This window comes from Cololabis saira, chromosome 6, assembly GCF_033807715.1.
Source record: "Cololabis saira isolate AMF1-May2022 chromosome 6, fColSai1.1, whole genome shotgun sequence".
In the NCBI taxonomy this organism is placed as follows: Eukaryota; Metazoa; Chordata; class Actinopteri; order Beloniformes; family Belonidae; genus Cololabis; species Cololabis saira.
Window position 1 is genome coordinate 27105900 of NC_084592.1, and position 22421 is coordinate 27128320.

A 22421-nucleotide genomic window follows, 5' to 3' on the forward strand; every position below is an offset into this window, starting at 1 on the left:
CTTTGGCAGACTAAACCGACATCCAGGCCAATGTTCCAGTAAAGTTGAAGTTGGCATATGCTGTCTCTGAATTGTGAATCTGCGTAATGTTTAATGTAAACGACAGCAATTATATCTTAAATTGTTAATTTGACAGTTGGTAGATACTGCATTTTAGCTATGTTTCCACGTCTGCATAAAAACGGATAATTCAATTTTATTTATACGGCGTACATTACAATAACAAGTTGTCTCTAGGGGCTTTCCAGAGACCCAGAACATGACCCCCGAGCAATTATTACATTAACAATGGCAGGTAAAAACTCCCTTAGAGGGAGAAAAACCTTAAGCCAAACAGTGGCAAGGAAAACTCTCCTTTAAGAGGCAAGAAACCATGAACAGGATCTGGCTCATAAGGGGGGACCCTCCTGCCAAAGGCCAGCCTGGCCGGGCAGAAAAAGGGAAACCAGAAAGGGAGAATGAAGAACAGAGAAAGGAGAGGAACAGATATATTGTCAAGCTACAAAAGACAAGATATATTAGTAATCATTATCTGTTAGCTAAATAACTAAGAGTTCTTTGTACACATAACTATATAAACTATATAAAAGAGACAACTATATAAACAGATGTAGACAGCAGACACTGAGGTGGTCAGTGGGTGGGACTGCAGCTCAGCATGCAGCTCTGGAAGCTCTCGCCTGCAAACATGTACAGAAGAGAAAAAGAGGGGGCAAACCAGCACAACAATGGAGCACAATTATGGTTATGAGATACTTCCAATTAATAACTGTGGATTGAAGAAAGGAAAGAGAAGGAGAGGAGACCAAAATGGGTGAGGGGCACCGCTTAGTGGATCATGTTGGAGTCCCCCTGCAACGTAGGCCTATAGCAGCATGTCTACGACAAAGCTATCTTTAAGACGAACTGCTCCTGTAGCTGCAGCTAGGACTACTGGCCTTAACACACTAGAGTTTACACTAACTGTAGGCTAAACAGAAATGTTTTAAGTTTAGTTTTAAAGGTGGAGGTGGTGTCAGCCTCCTTAACCCAAGCTGGTTCCATAGTAACGGTGCCTGATAGCAGAAGGCCCATCCTCCAAATCTACATTTGGATACTCTAGGAACTACGAGTAAACCTGCACTCTGAGAACGGAGATCTCTGTTAGGAACATAAGATACTATCAGGTCTTTCAAATATCGCAGAGGTTGGATCAGCTGCCTGCTAATAGTACATTATAGTAATTCAGTCTAGAAGTTACAAATGTGTGAATTTTCAGCATCACTCTGGGAGAGGATGCTCCTAATCGTTGCAATATTATGGAGATGAAAAAAATGCTGTCTTATAAACCTGATAATGCTGCTATTATGATATGCTGTTAAAATGAAAATTCCTGATAAAATAACTTCAACATTTCGTATAGTAGCACTGAGGCCATTGCAACACCATCCTGAAGTGTTTGAAATAAAAAAAAACAAAAACCTCAGGAAAAAGTTAGTGGACATCCAGGCCCTAATGTCCTGTTCTGTTACACCTGGCTTCATAGACAAATACAACTATATCATCAGCATAGCAATGGAGATTGGTGCGGCGATTGATCGAAACAAAATCACATTATCCTTTAATCAGCTCACATAAAGTTGGTTAGAGAAGCGAGAAAGGGTTTGTAGCTGCCAGGAATGTTAACATATAAAACCAGGTATGAAGTCTGAGAATGGTAGTTCCAATCACCATGCACAGTGTAATAAGATACAGTTGGAGAAACACTGTGCTGTAGGTGCTGATTATGAGGGAGCTACCTTCTTCAGAGAGGATGCTCATCATGTACTTTTTTTCTACAATTAACAGGCCAACCAAAACCCTCTCACAAACCTTTAGTCTTTATTATTACAGATGCATACATCAAAAGAATATATTAGTGGTAGAGAGTTAAAAGATGCTCATTAGAGAACTTTCTCTTCTTTCAGCCTTTCATTACCAGTGGGAAAAAAGTTTAAAATTGGGGTAGGGTGAGGGAGGGATTGTGGGGCACGAGTGCATGCATGAGTACGTGCATGTGTGTGCGTGTACTGCATTAGAGTGTGTATGCATTTGCACGTTTTCTTGTGCAAGAGTGCCTGTTTTGCCCATGTGTGCTAATGAGTGCTAGACAGGAGATTATGCGTGCGTCTCTAGGGGAACGGGAGTCTGTTCCCAGGAGCTGCAGAGCCTGAGCTGAGGGGGGTACGTGTACACCCTGACCCTGTCTTTCGAGGTCCTCATTGCCTGTCTGAAACCATTTCCTTCCTTTGTGGCCCATATTAGAGCCTGAAGTGTGACGTGAATGTGAAGGACGAAGACTATTTGCATAGTCTCGCATCACTTTCAAGCAGAAAATAATCAGTGTGGGCTGCGTTTCTGGAGCTGCTCTTAATTTTGCAATTGCAGGCTCCCAACCCCCATAGCCCCTTCTCATCACCCCGGATCCCCAATCGACTCCTCATCTACTCTCGCCACTCACCCAAACAATAAACAAACTGTGAGAGCGACGGTTGCACTGCTAATGATCGGACACGATTAAGAGCTCACAAAAGGGAGTGTCCTACTATATTGCTCTGTATTGACATAGTTGTTTTAAGGTTAAATGCCTGCAGCACAGGATTCTGCCTCGGGCAATAGGACTTAAACAGATGGGCCTATTGAGGAAATCTTTCTTCTGTTGGTTTTGTGGAAGCCTGAAAGTAAAAGGATTTTCAGCTTCTTTATCCTCGTGCACATCATTTCTCTCATACCTCATTTCATTAAATTCTCTCTGAGAGGGTAGTGAATGAAGCATGCAAACAAGGCAAGTGGCATACCAGTGGACTTCTGAACCCTCCCAGGAACTGGTTAAGTCTTGGTGTTCTATAGTGGGTGGAGGCTGGGAGAATGAAGAACGCACAGGAATGGTCAGGAAGGCTATTGAATAACCTCTTTTAGATTGAGACATTGTGCCTGTTTAACTGTGTGTGTGTGTGTGTGTGTGTGTGTGTGTGTGTGTGTGTGTGTGTGTGTGTGTGTGTGTGTGTGTGTGTGTGTGTGTGTGTGTGTGTGTGTGTGTGTGTGTGTGTGTGTGTCTAAAATAAATGGGATTATGTAAAGGTCCCATATTCAAGGGTTTTCAAAGGTTCAAAATTTACTTCAACTGTAATATAATATACCCAGTTTCCAGGCTATCTAACTGTCATTTTAAGAGGTGCACAACTTACAAAGTAGAGCGCAGGCATATCAGGAGCTCTCTTGATTTTCTTTGGGTTTTTTTTTGTATTTTTAAAAATCAAAATAACTTTCTGATTTTACAAATGCAGATTGGGCCGTTAAAAATGTAAGCATAAGCCAACCCTGCCCATGCATCTATCAATTTTTATGGGATCCAAAGCTTTAGAGTGCTACAAACATTCAAAGCTGTAGATGTGGGTGTGGTGGGATGGGACTTTTTGCGGTATTACAAATTTATGATCTAAACACTTGATCAAATAATCTGTTATCAAAACAAAATATACAAAGTCAACCAGGCAACTGTTTCAGTAAAAATAAACTTATACTAAATACAACAAGCTAAGCTATGCAGCAGATGCCTCATGTCCCTTTTCGATGCACAATTCTGCAAGTATTAGCTGTTACTTTGTACATTTTAAATCTTATACCAGCAAGAGTCCAGTGTGTGTAAGGTGAATGTCATCATTTACTGCATCTGTTTACATGGTGTCTGCAGCAACATTAGCCAAGTGTGTTTGCAGCTAGGCGCTCATTCATACCGTCACAAATACTAATTAGTTGATTGTACTGAGACCGCATCCTAGATTGCAACTCCATATTTGAGAGACTACCATTGTCTTGTGATCACTCAGTTGAATGCATTGCCATACAGAGAAGGTCTTCAGCAAGTTGCCTTAGTTTGATAGCCAAAGTGCTCAGCATTGCTGCAATTCACGTTCACAGTGTGGCCAGGCAAATAAGGAACGTATGATAATGTCCATAGTGACTGTAATAACCAGGTAAACCTTCACGCACTGCAGTAGACTGCTGATCCCACCGTCCACCGAGAAAGGGCAGAGAATAAACTTCCTAACCAAAATTTTAAAGGGGATATTTACCTCAAATACAAAGGCCAGCCGTGTGATACTGATGACAGATTTTCTTATGCAGACAGAATAACACACAAATGTTTCTTCTTTCTTAATATTTACTGAATGTGTAGAACACATAATTTAATTTGAGTTTTAAGATGTTGCAGAAATGTTGCCGTCTTTCAGTCTTGACTTTACCTCACACGCAGCAGGATAATGTCGTAGGGCGGCACCTTTTCATTCATTTTATATTTTTTAACATGCATAAAGAAACTTATGATTTACTTGTTTTTCATATCTGAAACCATGGGGAGTTTCCTGGCATGGCAAAATGAATGAAGAGGCCTAAATGCATCGTGGAAAAATTGCTTATTGCTATGACAACATGGACTGATGAAAATGTTGCGCCCCGTGTTGCAGAAGCAATTTAATTTGGAATCTGGAAAATGTGTTCCCTATACAGAAGGACGGTGTGTGCAGTGATGTCTATATTCATACGAACATAGAAAGTATATACATTTCCCTGGAAGATCATTTTTATATTCACTTTTTTTTGTGTTCTTTTACTGGTCACACTTTTTCTTTTCTTTGTTTCTTTACAAAATAATCTTTGCAGCTACACTAAATACTGTTTCTGGGAGCATCCGTACCCAGATTTCTGCATGTGTATCTAACATTGAACAGACCCATTTGCAGGACAAAACTTCTATTCCTGTTGCCCTGATGAATGTTTTAGTTTGCCTGAAGCTGGGTCTGGTTGTTTCTGCTCAGTTCTTTTTATGATACCAGCTGATTCCTGAACAGTGTGATTCTGTGTTTTAAGTCATTCCAGATATAGTCATTTTAACCAAGTTTTATCATTTTTACTAAATAGAGTAGGGTACCATTAAGCCCTCTTATCAACCTTTTGCAGTCCCTCCAAAATGTATAATATCCATTTTCTCAACCCAGCAGATGCCAATCATAGCTTTGGCATTGCAGCATTTTGGATCATTTTAATGCCAAGATGCCAGGCAGGGACCTCCACCCCTGCTAAGAAAAGCTTTCTTGCCATAATGGTGCATCCTGCAGAGCCATGGTCATTATTTTAACCTAAATAGATTAAGCTAATCCTATTATGTAGTAGTATGGCGTATCTTGGATATAGTGAGGAGTTGGCTGTGTTGCTGTTGCTATGTTACTCTGAGATACAAATTCTGAGCTGAAGCTTGTTAAACAGATGTTACATTAATTTGGGTTTCTACACGGAATTACAATTTTAGAATGCATAATGTAAAATAAGTACGTACACATTTTTTACGTCAAACTCCTTGTATGTATATATTCTTATTGTTAAAGGAAGAATATTGTAGACAAAACAAACAAAATTAAACATACAAACAACGACAACAAAAGCCAGTGTTTGAGGAGCATACATTTGGGAATTCAAAATCTTTGCCATAGTAAAGCCACATTATCTGGAGTCTAAAAATGCTTAATTTGTTGAGCCATTCATATTTGCAGGGCATTGTGACATCACAAACCCTGATCAGAGGGAAGTTGTTCGTCTTTATCCCCAGCCAACTTTACATCTTGCCGCAAGCGCTGAACTTCAGAAGTGGGTAACACAATGCTATAAACACCACCCAGATGAGAGGGTGGAGTGAAGTGGCTGGCTCCACCCCCATATGAAGATAGGGCTGAAAAGGGGGCTTTTGAAATAAATACTTGTGATATTTTGATCAAAACATGTCACCGACATTTTATTAATTTCTCAAGAGCTGTTAACCTCTAGAAAAACAGAAGATACCACCTTTAAGGCTAGTAGAAAGATATGCATCTGATATCTGTTTGATATCTTGCTGTTGGTCACTCCTATCCCTTTGCCACGCTGAGGCTGACAGATTATATTAGACAGATTCTCATGAAACCTGTACAAATATTAATGTTTTATCCTTGGATAATTATTTAAATTTGGATTTCATTCTAAGATTGCTATCAAATACCTAGAAAATGATATAAATCAAATCTTTCTGCAGTGATGCACTATTGAGTAATGGTTCATGTTCTAATATGGGTGTGAATCAGTGACATGCGGTCAGGAGAGGCCGTGCCTAACCCATCATCGGGGAAAGAAAAAATGTCTAATGAAATAATCAATTAAATTGTTTTATTTATCCAGTGATTTGCACTATAACGTTATTTTCCATCTAACTTGACCAGTTTTTGATTATTTTTTAAATTCAAAATTCCTGAATTTTCCCGTTTACTGTTCAAATATTGAGAAGTGACTTGTGCTGAGGATGCAGCCAGATGAGCCTCAGCATGGATTGTGCAATGACTCCGCTAACTGTGCTGGCATGCTATACAGTAAGAGCGCATTCTCTCTTTGTATGTTGCTATTAAAATGTTCAAACACTTTTGTTATTTGAACTAAATATCCATCATTTAGCCGATGTATATAACATACAGTTTTTTGTAAACTGTATGTGTATTGTGTACTGAGCAATCATAAAACGGCTGCAGAGAAGCACTCAGTGAGGTATGCCGTTCTCCTGTGGGGCAGTCGCGATCCCAGTGACTCTCCTTGCGATTACTCGGCTGCAGAATAAGTGACAGCAAGCTACAATCTACACTTAATAAGTCAAGTTCAGCCGTCCGTTTATTTTTTCCACTTCTCTGACTTTACTTTCAAAATTGAGGACTTTCATTTATAAGTAAAAGTAAGACCATAATATTTATTTTAATTCAATGTGCGTTTTTGTGTGCTGCAGTTTGTATACGTTAAGAAAGCTGATATGAAATTTTAAACACAAAATGCTAACTGAATAAGGTACTTTGTAGTTATTGGGTTATTGTTTTGTAAATCTGATTGTGATGAAGTCAGTGTCTCACCAGCCACGAACCTCAATGCACGTCACTGGTGTGAATGTTGTAATTACATAATGCCATTAAATCTCCGCTTTGCCTCACAAAGCTGCTGTATTAAAACGTTATGCTCTTTTGTTAAAGCAGGACAAAGGAACTTTCTGGATTTTTAGCTCAGTGGATCCCCCTATAGAGGTGTAGGTCAAGGTGCTTTTACAATACTGTCTAAGATTTACTCTTGTTTAGTCTCTTGCTGTATTTCCTTCGTTTTTTCTTCTCTCATTACTTTCTCGAGTCTCTTGTCACCTCTGCCAACTCTGAACTGCTTTCAACATTGTTGATTTGTGACAGTATCATACGTTTTTTCGAGAAAGTAAAAGTAATCAAATATTCCTTCAAATGAAATTGAAAGTATATTTCAATTAGGAGAAAAATGTTATTATGTGTTGCTTTTAAATTATATTAGTTCTCAACAAAGATAGTGCTTCTGTGATTGCTGTGGTCTTAAGTTGGTGGTCTGACTGAGCTGGACTCCCTTCAACAATAAAATGTCCTTCATTCATATTACAAACATGTGATGGCTAAGTGTTATCTGGATTGTGCAAAACAAGACATTGTGACAAAAGGCTTTTCTCCTGCTAAGTCAGGCCTCTCTGATCAAAACAGGAGAGGAGAGAAAGTGAGAGAAAGAAAGCATGATGTTAAAAGATTGCAACAGATACTCCATCTGGTTTATAATTTAACTGTTAGTTCTTCACTCAGATTGAGTGTTTTAAGCTGCTTTTCCAACACGTTGCCTTTTAGGATTGTGGAGGAGAGAGAGTGGCGTTCATTAGCGGTTGTAAGGTTGCTGTGGTCAGTAGTTTGGAAGTTTCTTTCACAGAGGAAACTGCTCAATCTTCCATACCACGCCTGATAGTTCCATGGGTCTTCCCATATGAAAATTCCTGTGCAAAGTCCCTCAATATGCCAACCACATGGCCGCTTTTAGCCCTGTCCAGTATGCACATGCAGCTAATGGAAGCCTTATGCATGCACATGATGTCGGCGAGTGCTCCCTGCCTTAAAAACATATGCTTCTCCCCTTTAATCTCTGTACAAAACAAATGTAGGTTTAGGTCCCTCAGAGACTTAACAGACTCATATAAAAAGGGAAGGAGACACACATATGCATGCTAGTGTTTACAGAAGAATATGGACATTTTGATTTAGCTTTAAAGTCAGTTGTTCTAAACATAAAAATATTTAGTAAGTCAGTAGAAAGGCAAAAACAGAGAGGTGTATTAAAAGCCTTCATTCTGCCTCGTGCAGTTCATGAGGATGTGAATGGTGAAGCTGTATAAAAATGAACCATTATAACCTGGAACCCAGTTTAAACATTAAAGACCCCAAGCATCATCTAAAATGCAACATTAACTGACTGATTCCTACAGAGTCGATGCCAAATCACCGCCTTTATGACACAAGCGCAATAATCATAGTGTGATCACACTCCATGCACCATCTGACCAGCTGCTCACCTGACAAGCTCAGGTCGAGCAACAAAAACGGTCATTGCCACTTAGGAGGTAAAAATAAATGAATTATGTCCAGTGATCAAGGCTGACATTCATCACTTAACTTCAGTGGTAGCAGGGCACATCTGTATAAACATTTGTTGTCCCAAAAATGATCAGTTCACCCTCAAAGGAAGCGCTAAAAGCTTAGTTATCCCCATATAAATGATCGTGTTAAACTAGTGTGTCATTGGATGTATGTTAGGTTAGGGTTAGACGGGAGCCTCAGATTGTCTGGCTACACAGCCTTTCCAACACCAATTAAATTGTTTTAGTCCATGTCTCATAGTTCTTTATTTTTATTTCATATCCACACGTCTTCCTCTCTTAGATGAAATCGGATGTGGCTACCCCTCATCAGGTTTAACCCAGCTGTCAGCATGTCAGCATTTGGACTACACAGCAACGCTGCTCACGGCAACCCACTGTTTTCTGGGTACCTAATATGAGCCATTGATATGTACCCATAATCCTTCACTCTGTGTAGGGTAAGGATAGGTTGGTAACTTAGATTAAGACAAATATGATACAATAATTCTTTCATAAATGACACATATGTATTTGAGTTGTTTTTTTTTTTGTTTGGACAAACATTTGTGTGATCTTTTTGAAAGTAGTATTTGCTAAATGTTGTGTGTGTGACATTATGGTTGATGTCACCGTTCTGGCTCTTACTTGTGAACTCATGTATGATGTCATCAGCTCAGCCTTTGGTTAATTAGTTGTGTGTCTCACCAAATGCCATTTCACTGATACTATTGAGATGTAGAACTTTTACAGGAAAGTGGTTAATAATTGCCACAATATAAACATTTAAGGTTTGAAGCATTAAGGAAGATTCACAGGATATTTTCTGTTAGTAAAATCTCAAAGAAAGACAAAAAAACTGGGACCAGCTGAGCAAATACAAGGCAAAAATGACGTCAAACACCCCCATTGTTGGAATTTTGGGGTGGTGTTATGAAAACATGCCGCCTTTCTCATAAAAGAGCCGTAGGAAAAAGCCACTCTTCCAAAAACAGATTTTAGTGTTTGATTTTCAGCGTTGCTTAAAGCCATGTTCACAAACTGGGCAGGAAATGGACTGAATGGTCGTGGGGTGGTGGATGGTGGTGCACATTGGAGGAAAAACAGCAGGCTGCAGACAAATACACAGCCATGTTTAACAAGCCCGGGGGGGCTCTGGCTGAGTCATGCCAAACAGTTGCGTAACACACCTGCAAGGAAGGAAATGACGAGACATTTAAGGCCTGTGAACACCAAGTACCTATTTTTCTAATGTGTTTTTACAGAAATAAAAAAAACTGCATTTTTTTGCAGCGAAAGCTTTCATAACAAATCTGATGTATTTATTTATTTTACCAAGACAAATGATTAGTTGTAAATGTTAATACATGTAAATGTTAGCCATAGTAATGCAGATAACTTTTGTCTAAACCCTTTTTCATAGAAGGATAATGTAAAAGTCAGTGCTGTGGCTGAAGCTAAAAGTAATTTTGGTTATCACCTGAAGGAAGGACCTCAGTGTAATCACCAGCATCACAGGAGCTGCTGCACAACAGCCTCCTGATGGCACTTCTCCTTCACCTCCTCCCTCCCCACCTGTTTCCCTGAATGCTGTTCATTTGTTCATCATATGAAGTCTTGTCTGTTGTTCTTCACTTCTGATCGGTAAAAACCCGCTTACTCGCAACATTAATGTGGTTTTATACGCTGGGTCGCTGCAAAAAAAAATTCCAGGTAAAATAATTTTCATAATCGATTGTTTTTTTTATGTCCACCAACCGTTGCATCTGTGGTACGGTCTATACCGGGATCATCTGAGATGGCTTACGTGGTTTTTTTTCTTCTCAATGGCCACGGTTACATGATGTTTTTTAATTCGGAATTAATTATTCCGAATTAAATAATTCCAAATTAAACTATTTTCTTTCGAGTTTACATGGAAATAGTAATTCTGAATTGAGGTTTACATGGAAAACATCGGCTTTATCCAATTCCGCTTAAGGTCCGAGGGTTGGGAAGGTTCTGATTGGATAGGGGGGGCGGACCGGAAGTTGCGTCTACCGGGAAAAAAACAAACTTAGCCGCTTAGCCACTTAGCCGCTACAACTTTGAAAAGCTCACAATTTTTAAGTTTCCTGGCATCTGTGCTTTTAATTATTTCCAGGTCCTCCAAGCTATTTATCAAATAAATCATCTCGGCTCTTGACCACCGTTTACTGCGTGCTCCCATCTTGAAACTTTGTTTGAAAACAAGCCCAGCGTGGAATATAAGCGTCATTGCGACAGACGGGCGAGGGAACGAGCATGCGCAGAAAGACCGGAATTAATTTAAAGCGGAATAAGTGTATACATGATCGCGGAATTATTCTATTCGGATTTCAAATCGGAATAAACCGGCCACTTACTTCGGAATTAAGTTTAATTCGGAATGGCCATTTTCATTCGGAATTAGGTGTTTACATGGTCATTTTTACACATTTTAAATCAGATTTAATTTTAATTCTGAATTAAAGAGGAATTAAACTTCCCATGTAAACGCACTCATTGGTTGGTACATTTCTTGATGTCTTAATGAAATGTCTGTGACTATTCTTTGGTCAAAATACAACGGCCTTACAGTCCACAGCTTTATATTTTTTAAAGATTGTGTGGCACTAGCTTCAAAGTTTGGACAGGAAGGGGGTAGAGAGAGAGAATGGGGACGACATGCAGCAAAGGGTTTGCAGGCTGGGATTCAAACCTGCGACTACAGCAGGAGGACTATAGCCCCAGTACATGGGCCGCTTGCATTAACCACTGTGCCACCCAGCAGCCAGCACAGCTACATCTCCTCGTAGCAGCTAGTCTTGAGGGGAGGAGTCACACAATTGACTCTGCCCCTTATCCTCTCCTGGTGTGCGTCTTTTTAAAATTGATGGTACATAATTGTGCTACCCTTTTCAGGGAAGCAAAGGCAGCATGATGTGAAGTTGGGCGGTCAAAGAGCATTTGGAGGCTTGATCATTCAACTCTGATGTAGGTCTGTGATGTCACAGAATCCTGCAAATCTGAACCACTCAGTGAATAACACATTTTAAGATCCACACTGACTCAAAATAAGTTGCAAAAAGAGTTATGTCAGAATTTTAGATTTGGTTGTCACTTAAGACGGTTAAATATATGGATTGAAGTTCAAAAATGAAGACATGAACTTGTGACATCAAGTTCATGTGATACAATATTGAACAACAAATCCAAACTTGTTGTGAAATATGTATGTATGTATGTATGTATGTATGTATGTATGTATGTATGTATATATATATATATATATATATATATATATATATGTGTATGTATATATGTGTGTGTGTGTGTGTGTGTGTGTGTGTGTGTGTGTGTGTGTGTGTGTGTGTGTGTGTGTGTGTGTATGTATGTATGTATGTATATATATATATATATATATATATATATATATTTATATATATATATATATATATATATATATATATATATATATATATATATATATGTATGTATGTATGTATGTATGTATGTATGTATGTATGTATGTATGTATGTATGTATGTATGTATGTATGTATGTATGTATGTATGTATATATATATATATATATATATATATATATATATATATATATATATATATATATATATTTATATATATATATATATATATATATATATGTATGTATATATGTGTGTGTGTGTGTGTGTGTGTGTATGTCTTCTTTCTTTTTTTTTAAAGCAAAATGAAACTTAAAATTCTCTGAAATGCTTTGGTATTTTCATGCAGATTTGTGATTTACAGCATTTCCAGATGTCATTCATGGCCAATACAACTAAATGAACCAGTGTGGAAGTACACATTTCTTTTCAGCACCTATACTCATTAGAAGCATTTTAACACTAACGTTCCACCTCCTTTGTCTCTTGTTTTTGGTTTCGTACTTGCAGCCAGAGGAGTTGGAGGCTGTCCATTCCCATACGTTCCGAGTAAAGGCCTTCAAGAAGACCAAGCACTGTGGCGCTTGCAAACAGACCATCATCGAGGACGGACTCATCTGCCGAGGTAAGTGGATCAGTACGCACTGAAGTGACTGGGTCCCCACAGTGGTCCTGGACTGGTAGTGATTATATTACTTTTGGATGTCTTGCTGTGGTTTGACCTCTCACCTCGATATTCAGTCAATGAACCAAAAATGTTTTAATGACAGTGGTCAAAGTGCGCCGACTTTCCTAAAACCAGCATTAACTTGGGCTCGGATAGTAGTTTTTAAGAAGTGGAACTTCCCACGCTGGTGACTGAGAGCATCACTGAGGGCTTAGTGATGCATGTATATGTCACCTTCTCATTAAAGGTACAAGATTGTTTTTCAAAAGAAACATCAATATATCAAAAATACATTTTCAAGCTTCACCTTAACCTAACTTTATTTTCTACTGAACTGATCAGAATCAGTGCACAACATGGGTTAAGAAGTGGTGACTTCACTTTGTGATGTCATAAATTATTTTCCAATTCACCATGAAGGGTTGTTAAAGCCAACAATCAGAGCACCTGTAGATCAATCCTTTAATTAATCCCAGCATGCCCCAGACTCTCTCCGCCATTGATGTGGCTGGTCACAGCTGGTCTGCCTTGAAGAAATGAATTCCCAAGAGTGTCGCTGGAAGAACGAGAGTGGATCAAAAGGTCTCCATTGTGAACAAATGGTACGATGTTGCCTTTGAGCCAGTTAATAGAATTGATTTCCACAATCAGCTTCTCATAGATTACTAGTCAGAATATATCTATTGTAGCTATAAGAGCTTATTAAATCAATTCAATCTCATTCAAAATGTCATTCAAAATGATCCTCACCGATAAACTTATTCCAAATCCATCCAATGTTAGTAGGGGTTACCTAACACATTTCATCTGCCATTGGTTATTTTCATAGTGATGAATAATCCAAGCAGTGTGGCTGCTTATGTTTCCTCTGTTCACAGCAAAAAGGGTATGAGGGGTTTCAGGGAAGGCGATATACGTTCCAACATTCATCAGCGCTCTAGCTGGGAGGTCATCTAAGTCTACCTGGGGTCACCTTGGTGTCAGGGTTTATTCAGTTAAGTGACAGAAGAGGGCAAAAGAAGCTCTGTGGAAGCTAAAGGTTAAGAGCTTCTCAATTTCCTTAATGGTGTTTACTGAAAAAGCTGCGTGTTTAAGTGCTCATGACTCAAATACTTTGATAAATGCAAATGTGTCAATGAAAGATTAAAAAAAAATAGATGTTTCAGTGTTCGCTTTAACAAAATGCGCTATGTGAGAACACAAACTTGGTCTCAGTAGGATCCTGTGGTGTCAAGAAGTTGTTTGTGCTTTTATTGTTCTTGAAAGTATATACAGATGGCATTGTGTACAACAGATGTAAAATATAAAACAAATAAATAAAAACAGACTTTAATATGGTCAATATTTTAACAGTTTCAAAGCAACGGAGCATCTAAAGTGTGTGCAAGCAGATTACATCACAATTTAAGAAAGAATGATCTTGATCATCTGAGCTCATTACTGTGAATGTCTGTCTTCAGGCAGATAACTGCCAATGAAAGCTTGTGGTGGCGTGTAGTTTAATGTGTAGTTTGGCACACCAGAAGGAGAAACCCAGCTTGAAGATTTCCAAACCTGATCCACGTTGCAGATATAGTTCAGAAAAGTACAAGAATTCTCTGGATGATGGCGCCTTTTCAGCCTCTGCAAAAGCGTTTTCGATGAATACTTCAAGTTGTTCGTGCACACACACATCCTAATATTAGAAAAGAAAAACTTTGACTCATGGATGAATGTGATTTATTCTGCTCTTAGATAAAACGTAAATCATGCAAATCTCCTTTTTTGTTCCAAGTTCAGCAGTTGTAAGACTTTTTCAGTGGGTGCAACTCCTGCAGCGTAAAACAAGATTTTGCAGGAAAATATTTTGCTGGCTCAGCATAGCACTCGTTTCCTGGACAAAGAATTACTTTTTAAACTCTTAATTTATTCTCATGTGGTAAAGAAGGAAAAGTCCTATCCTCCTCCAACAATCATCCGTCTGATCTGCTTCAACTTTAGTATTAAAGTGTGAAGTTTGCAGATGACTGGATGAGGTGTGCAGGCGGTTCATAGCCATACTTGGAAGATGTGGATAATGAGGTGTTAGATATCTTTTTTGGGGGGGGCGCTGGGGGGCTATGCTGCTGCTGTCATTTTCTCTTGCACAGATGAGCTTCAGTTGTTTTGCAGACAGTCACTTAAGTGTCCTCTTTCGCTGCCGCAGGAGAGCACCTGGGACCATCGTCTGCAAGAGTTGATTTATGGGGGAAGTAAACCTCGGTGACAAGACTGCACTGTACTGCGAGTGATTTAATTTACCAATTCTGTCTTCCCAGTAATAATCTGAGGTCTCCTCCCCATTGCGTGTCAGTGTGGCTCAAATTCACGTGGGCGCCACAAACCGGTCAGAGCCCCGCAGCATAGACGGGCCACACCGACCACTCTACTGGTTTTGGTCTCTTTTTCTGTCTTGTGATCCATTTTTACAAAAGTGGAGATGAAGTGGGGCTGTGGGTGATTTTAAAAGTTTGGAGATTTGCATGGAATCCGTAATGTGTTCCATACCTGCTTCAAACTTTGAAATGGTGAGGATTACATTTTAGCCGGTTGGACTGTTGAGTCGATCCAATGAACATCTTCACGTTGGTATTCTTGTTCTGGATTTTTAGGATAGGTATCAAATCATAGCTTTATGAAGCAACAGGTAGGTATACAGTACAAGACAAGCCAAAGGTACAGTAAATCTGCTCCGAGTACTGTGATGTTATAGATGAGTCAACTAACGTGAAGAAGAACAGCATTTATTTTGAGAAGGGAAAAGTTTAAAAGCAGCACCGCAGATGTTAAAATGACTGTGAATCATCTCTGAGAGCCAGATTTATGCTCTCGTATTTGAATGCACTCGTACTATATGGACCGCGCTCGTCAACAACTCACTGCAGAGGTTGGAGATGAGAAGAGCCGTACTCGCAGCAACAATCCCCCACATCCCCCTGAGCAGTAAACAACTATTCAAAATGCTTCATAATGACACATTTGTTTAATTTAAACAATATAAGTTGCCTAGACGGCAATGCCAGACTTTATCTGTCACTACCTACATAGCCTTTTTGATAAATACAAGCACAATAAAACTCAGCAGCAGCATTTCATCTCAATGCAACAACAGATTTCCATCACACAGCTATCTATAGTCACTGGGAAACAAGTCAAGAGAGAGTGAAAACTTTAAGGAAAACAACTTGTGTTGGGGATGCTCTCATTACAGCGTTCCTCTCGTGCAGATGTAGCTTAATTAAAATGAGATTTTATCTGCAGCTGATACCGAGGACCACAGTCAGAAGCTTACTGTTTGTCTCCACACTGTTGCGTCCGTCTGTTATCTACCATTGATGGTCACATGGCATTGAACTCGGGGACAGATATTGACCCAGAAGAGTAAATGGTGAAGCGGACCTGTGTAACTATATCATCATTTCGAAAAAGGTTTCCGGTTACGTCTATCCACTTCTCAATGGCTTGAATCAAAAGTGGCTGGACTTCCTTGTCTTGATTCTAGTAAACGTTTCCCCCTTTCATCCAAAAAGCTTCGTCATTAAAGGTGAATAGTCTTCAAGAACCAAGAGGAAAAAAAAGCAACAGGTTTTTGTTAAAGCCTGTGAGAACTGCCATGACCTGGATGACTGGTCTCCTGCAGCATACCGCCTGCATGCATCTTCACAAAATCAATCCTGCAAAGATCCACCCCCTCCTATCACTTTGCTGCATTTCAGTGCCAAGCTTGTTTCCTGATCTTTGCGTAAAGCTCGACTATAAATTAGTTTAGATTTTCTCATCTGACTCCACCATAAATGGAATAAGCTGATTACGCAACATGTTTTGGGTGATGGGTCAGAATGGAGCCTCGTGAGAGCCACTCCCTCAGTGCGACAGAACCGCCTTTCTGCCACTTGTTTACCAACATTCTGCAGTCACATGGTCTCGTAATGACAGGAGCACTTGGACTTCCTCTCTCTTCAGCCGTTGCCAGGATACGGGATATTTAACAAAAGCATGTTGACGCAGGTTGGAACCACAGTTTTCCATTAAAAAAAAAAGTCTCTATGTGGTAGAGAGGGCAGGAACTAGCTTTTATACTCTTGTTCTGTAGTGCAGTTTGCGTACGGAGGCAGGACAATAGAGCACGCAGAGCATGTAAAGCAAAAGGTCAAGCAGATGTAATCATGTGATGTCATACAAGTGATTTATTAAGTATTGTTTCGATTTAAACGGAAGGTCAAAGCAGTCTTCCTGCTGGCCAGAACATCCATAACCATTTTAGCAACTAAAGCAATCTTTTAAGCAAAACTGTTTTTTCTTTTTCCAATTTTCTGCAAAGGGGTTTGTATGAGCACGGATCTGCAAAGACTGATGAGAGACACACTACAAAAGCAGGTGTGTGTGTCTGAGGGAGAGTGAAGGTTATCTCAGCTCGGTTCTAGACTGCTTAGCTCATCCAGCTGGTATGCAGCAAACCCCAAAGAGAGAAAAAACACATACAGACAGAACTGGCTCCATAAAGAGCTTTAATATTATGCACTGACGTTAAGACTTTCTTAGATAATGAAAACGTAACATAGCACCTAGTAAAAATAGTGTGATCACCCTGCAAGCAAGTTTATATCACACTTGAAGACACAGATTTGCGTGTAAACAAAGCCATAAGAATGATTTGTTTCTTTGGTGCAAGTCAATATGGAGAGTAGATGGATGATGATTACTGGATTTCTGTGGATGATTAGTAGTTACAGGCGCCCAGTCCAACACTATTATCTTAATCTGCTAAACTGAGTAGACCAGGACTTTCCATGAGCAATAATGAAGGAAAACTGACTCCCTGTGCAGTGGATGTGAGTGGAAAAGATTTGGGATGAAAATCTTTCCTTTTCTGAGCTTCATCACACCACTAAGCAGATATACTGTACATACATCAATCTGAAGTTTATGCTCTTATAACTCCGATAAGATTCCTTAATATTCACTCAAGTATCAGTTACCATAAGGAGAAATAGGTCAGTTTTTGATAAAGAGGAATACCTGTAAAAGAAGTGCCGTTAAGGAGCAGTTAATGCAGCAAGGGCGCCATCTGCTGGCCAGATAGAAATATTAAAGTTGAAATTGACGCAGTTCAGTCATCAATTAACAGCAGTGCTTTACAGTTTTTTACGATTGAATAAACACTAAAATCTAAAGTTTTGCCCAATTATCAAAACCTTACACTCAAGGAGCAAAACTCGGCCCCAGATTTGCACCACTGTAAGCACAATGAGTCCATTCACACTTTGTGCAAAACAATACACACAGTGATTTGAAACACTAACACACACGTCTATGCATTAGACACAGAAGTATATCAAGATGTCACTTCCTTGCACTTCTAAAGCACTGACTGTCAAATGACCACACCTATGAGCCAGTTGATTGAACACTGCCATCAGGTGTGCAAACACAAGATTGCTTAATTGTAGACACACCAATCAGGTTTAAGCACTATAAAAATGCAGCAGGTGATTTCACCAAACTTAACCAAAATGGAAGGAAGAGGAAGAGTGAGGATGAGAGGGGGAATCGGAGAAGGAGGAGAAGGAGGAGAAGGAGGCAGAGGCCGTGCCAGAGGTAGAGGCCGAGGTAGAGGAAGAGGAAGAGGAAGAGGAAGACTTCAAGCAGGAAGAGGTGAAGCTGAAAGGAGAAGAGGTCCAACTTTAAGCAATGAAATTTGCGCAACTCTTGTGGACCATGTTGTGAACCATGGATTGACGCTGAGGGAGGCTGGACTGAGAGTCCAGCCAAATCTCAGCAGATTCACCGTGGCATCTGTCATAAGGGCATTCAGACTGGAAAACAGGTACAAAAATTACCTGTTTACAGCTTCTTACTGTATGCACCCCATATCAGCACTTTTGATACCCCTTCCTGTGACATTTTACAGTAGGTTACATGTATTTTGTTCTACATAGGATTGAGGGTCGAGTACAACGAGGAGGAAGGGCTCCCATTTTCACACCACTGCAGGAGAGGGAGATTTTGAATATGGTTTTGGTAAATAATGCCATCAGGCTTCGTGAAATCCAGGCCAAAATTATTGAAGACCAAATCATCTTTCAGAATGTGAATCTGGTCTCTCTGTCCACCATAGCTCATATCCTGAAGGCACATCAGGTACAAATGAAACAGATCTACCGAGTGCCTTTTGAGAGGAACTCAGAGAGGGTGGGGTCCTCCACCGCCATGCCAACATGGGTCCGTATAAAACACCTCACGTCCTTACATTTTTGGACAGAGTATACAACCTCACAATCATAAATAACATGCAGATCCAATACATTGTCACCTGGGACAATGTTTACAGTAATTCCACCGCTCTGCACTGGTTCAGAACTGGTTTACGCAGCACCCACATTACACAGTCCTTTTCCTGCCACCATATTCTCCATTTCTTAACCCAATTGAAGAATTTTTCTCTGCATGGCGGTGGAAGGTTTACGATCTGCACCCCCTGGCTCGGGTAGCCCTCATTCAGGCCATGGAGGCCTGTGACCAGATTGAGGTTTGTACAGGATAAAATGTTATGTTCATGAAAACTGGGAAATGCTTTTTTTTTTTTCGCCATGTTGGCTTGAGTATAGCCTATGGAAAAAAATAAATAACATTGTCAACAGCATTAGTCTTGTCTCCTGTGTGGTGTCTACAGTAATGCATACAAGTGTGTTTAGTGTTCACTGTGTATTGTTTTGCAAAAAGTGTGAGCAGACATTGTGTTTACAGATGTGCAAATCCGAGCAATGTTTTGCAAATTCACTGTGTGCTTCACCCATACTACTCTATGCACTTAGAAGCAGAATTAGCCGGAAGTGTTTAAGGTTTTCAACAGCAGAGTGTAACTGGTGCAAACAGAGTTAAGTCATATGCAACGTGTGTGTTTCATATGGTAAAAAAATATGGTTTTGATAAGTTAGTGTATAGTTTTTACAAGAGTGGTTCATTTTGCAAAGGAGCTAAGGTGTTTTGCTAATTGGGTATGTGGTTGTGCTATTCGTGTGTTGGGTTTTGCTAAACAAAACAAAACAATCAAAATTGTGTTTATTCAATCGTAAAAAACTGTAATTAAAAATAAGTGCACATACTCGTCCTATTGGCCTGCTGCATTTATCGTCTTATTGTCCAGAATTGACAAAGAACAAAGCCAGCTCTAAATCAAATCCACATGAGTCAAATTAAAAGTGCCATGGAGCCACGTTTTTTTACTTCAACCTTCATGGTGTTAACATGGCATGGAAAATATTGAAAAATAAAGGTATAGAATAAAAGCACCTCAAAAAACATGAAGAAGTGGAAAAATATTACTGTTTCCTTCTGTAAAATAGATGTCTTTTCAGTATTAGGGCCTGGCCTCTGCAAACTCCACGTCATTTATATAATTTTACCTTTTACCTAAACATATAAACAACACCTACGTCCACTTGAACGCATACACAACATGAAGTGTGCCATGACGTGGACGGCAAGCGTTTTGCATCAAAACAAAATGTGTATTTTGAGGCTATATATATATGTATGCATGTATGTGTGTGTGTGTGTGTGTGTGTGTGTGTGTGTGTGTGTGTGTGTGTGTGTGTGTGTGTGTGTGTGTGTGTGTGTGTGTGTGTGTGTGTGGGAAAGCCGGGAAAAGCCCGGTACTCACTCTTTGGGGGGGTTGAAAGCGTCAGTACTGCATACTGGTGCATACCGGCCCATTTAAAGCCCAGATTAACAGTCACCTCATCACGTGCTTGTTCAAGGCAGGTCTCGTATAGCAATATAATTATAATTTAAATATAAATAAATATAATTTGGTGTAGATATGAACTCCAACATTGCCAGAAGGGGAACTTTTGACATTTTGGTGCAACGATCCTTGTCTGTAAAAAGGCGACAGTGAATAAGTCTTGATGGAGGAGTCCACTTTCTATATACCAGTATGCGTATTTCACATACTGACACATTACTTCCCTTCACACCATGTTGAAGAACTCAAACATATTTCACATGTTTTGTACATCTAAGACATATATTGTATAATCTGTCTGTTGTCTATAACTGATGCTAGGTGAGGTTGAAGGCTCTTATATTTGTCTGTTCTGTTACAGCCTCTTGTGACAGTCTGCTGAGAGAATTCAAATTATGATATTTTAGCTGACGTGAAGAGAGTGACGTCTCTCAACTATATATAATAGATGGCAAATTTGCAGGATTTAGTTTATCTATCTATTTTATCTATTAAAGGTTTATCTTATCTTATCTTATCTTATCTGTCCCACCATGGCATTTCCCCAACTGGCTTAGCCAGCTCTTAATATACAGTAACTAAGAAAATAGAACTTGAAAAAAAGAAAATTCTGCCAATAATAAAAAAGACAATATAAGTGATTATGATGACAATGTGTCATCTGTAAATACATCACTCCTTTCTAAAGTAAACCTGTAAAATGGAAAGAAAATACAAACAATCTTAAAAAAAGAGGCACTTAAAAGAAACAACTTGAGGAATATCTTGCAACTAATTCATAGAATTATAACAGATGTGTAACGTAATTGTAAAACTGCAAATTGTAAAACTGTGTAAGAATGATGTTCATTAGTTCCTGTGAAGACTTTGAATGTCTCGTCGTCTACAGGACATAATACTATCAGAGGATTTCAAGAATCAGAAGAAATTTCTGTACGCAGGAGACGAGCCTGATAAACAATATTTGTAGTCGGAAATCAAAATAGATGCAAGACTAGTAATGGAAGTGATGGCACTGGCTCCGAAACACAACTGGAAATCACCATAAGAACACAGTTTGTTGTGCCAACCACAAATGAAGGTTCAAGCTTTATTGTGCAAAGAAAAATACATACAGTATATGCATGTCATTTCCTCAATTTAAACATTTTATTAAACATTTTATTGATTTGTGTTTATGTATGACATTGCATTCTGTTTTTATTTACTTCATAAAGTGTTTTATTGTATTTTTTAAGTAGTGGTTGTGTTTAGAGTTATGACTGTATTTGTGTTCTGTTTGGAAAGATAATAAATCAGTTATGTTAAAAAATATATACCGGTATATTCAATGGTATTATCGCCACCAGGTGTCAGCAAAGTCATCGTTTTCTGAGGAAATACCCTTATCTATCTGTACAAACATTTTGCTGCTGTCTTTCACTGTAAATTTCCACAAAACTCAACCCAAAAGTTGTGCAGATTGTTTAATGCATGTTGTCATCATATTTTGTTTCCTTATTTATTTCCTGATCTCATGTGTGTGTACGTGCATTTGTGGCTACACATTGTATCAGGGGAAACAGCTGTTTCAACAAAACAAAGTCAGACTAACACCCAAAGCGACACACAAACACACGCATAAAATCAGACAGAAAGGTAAACAAACAGAAGTCGTATTTTGTCAGGAAGACGAAAACACATGACTCAGGAATGAGTGCGCCGAGTGTTTCCATGAGAAATCTCACTCTGGGTTTATTCTACACCCCTGCAATGCTTTTGGGGATCTCCTATGTTAGGAAAGCTCCAGCAGCTGGATGAGGGTGGGGCTTTACCCACAGAAACCCAACCCCGGCAGGGATTTAAGCTGGGGAAAACGTGTGGGCCGATTGATGACACCCTTCTGTGACTCAAATGATGGATAGGAATGACTGAGTGTTGGTAATTGTTAACGTTAGCACAACTGCACACAGAAACGGCAGCATGTGCACAGAGAGAACGTAATGAAGCTGTGGGCAAACCACCGTGTTTTATTTCCGTTTTGTTGTATCTCCATCCTCAAACTCTTGCAGAACATTATGTCGACACA

The 22421-nt window shown here is 39.3% G+C and overlaps 1 protein-coding gene across 3 annotated transcripts in view; it reads left to right on the forward strand.

Moving 5' to 3' along the window:
- tns1b (tensin 1b) overlaps positions 1-22421 on the forward strand; it is a 202965-nt gene that overhangs the window by 58898 nt on the left and 121646 nt on the right. For all 3 annotated transcript variants that reach the window (XM_061723873.1, XM_061723874.1, XM_061723872.1), the window contains exon 2: positions 12432-12546. In XM_061723873.1, coding sequence (XP_061579857.1) covers positions 12432-12546 — 115 coding nt within the window. The remainder of the gene's footprint in view (positions 1-12431; positions 12547-22421) is intronic.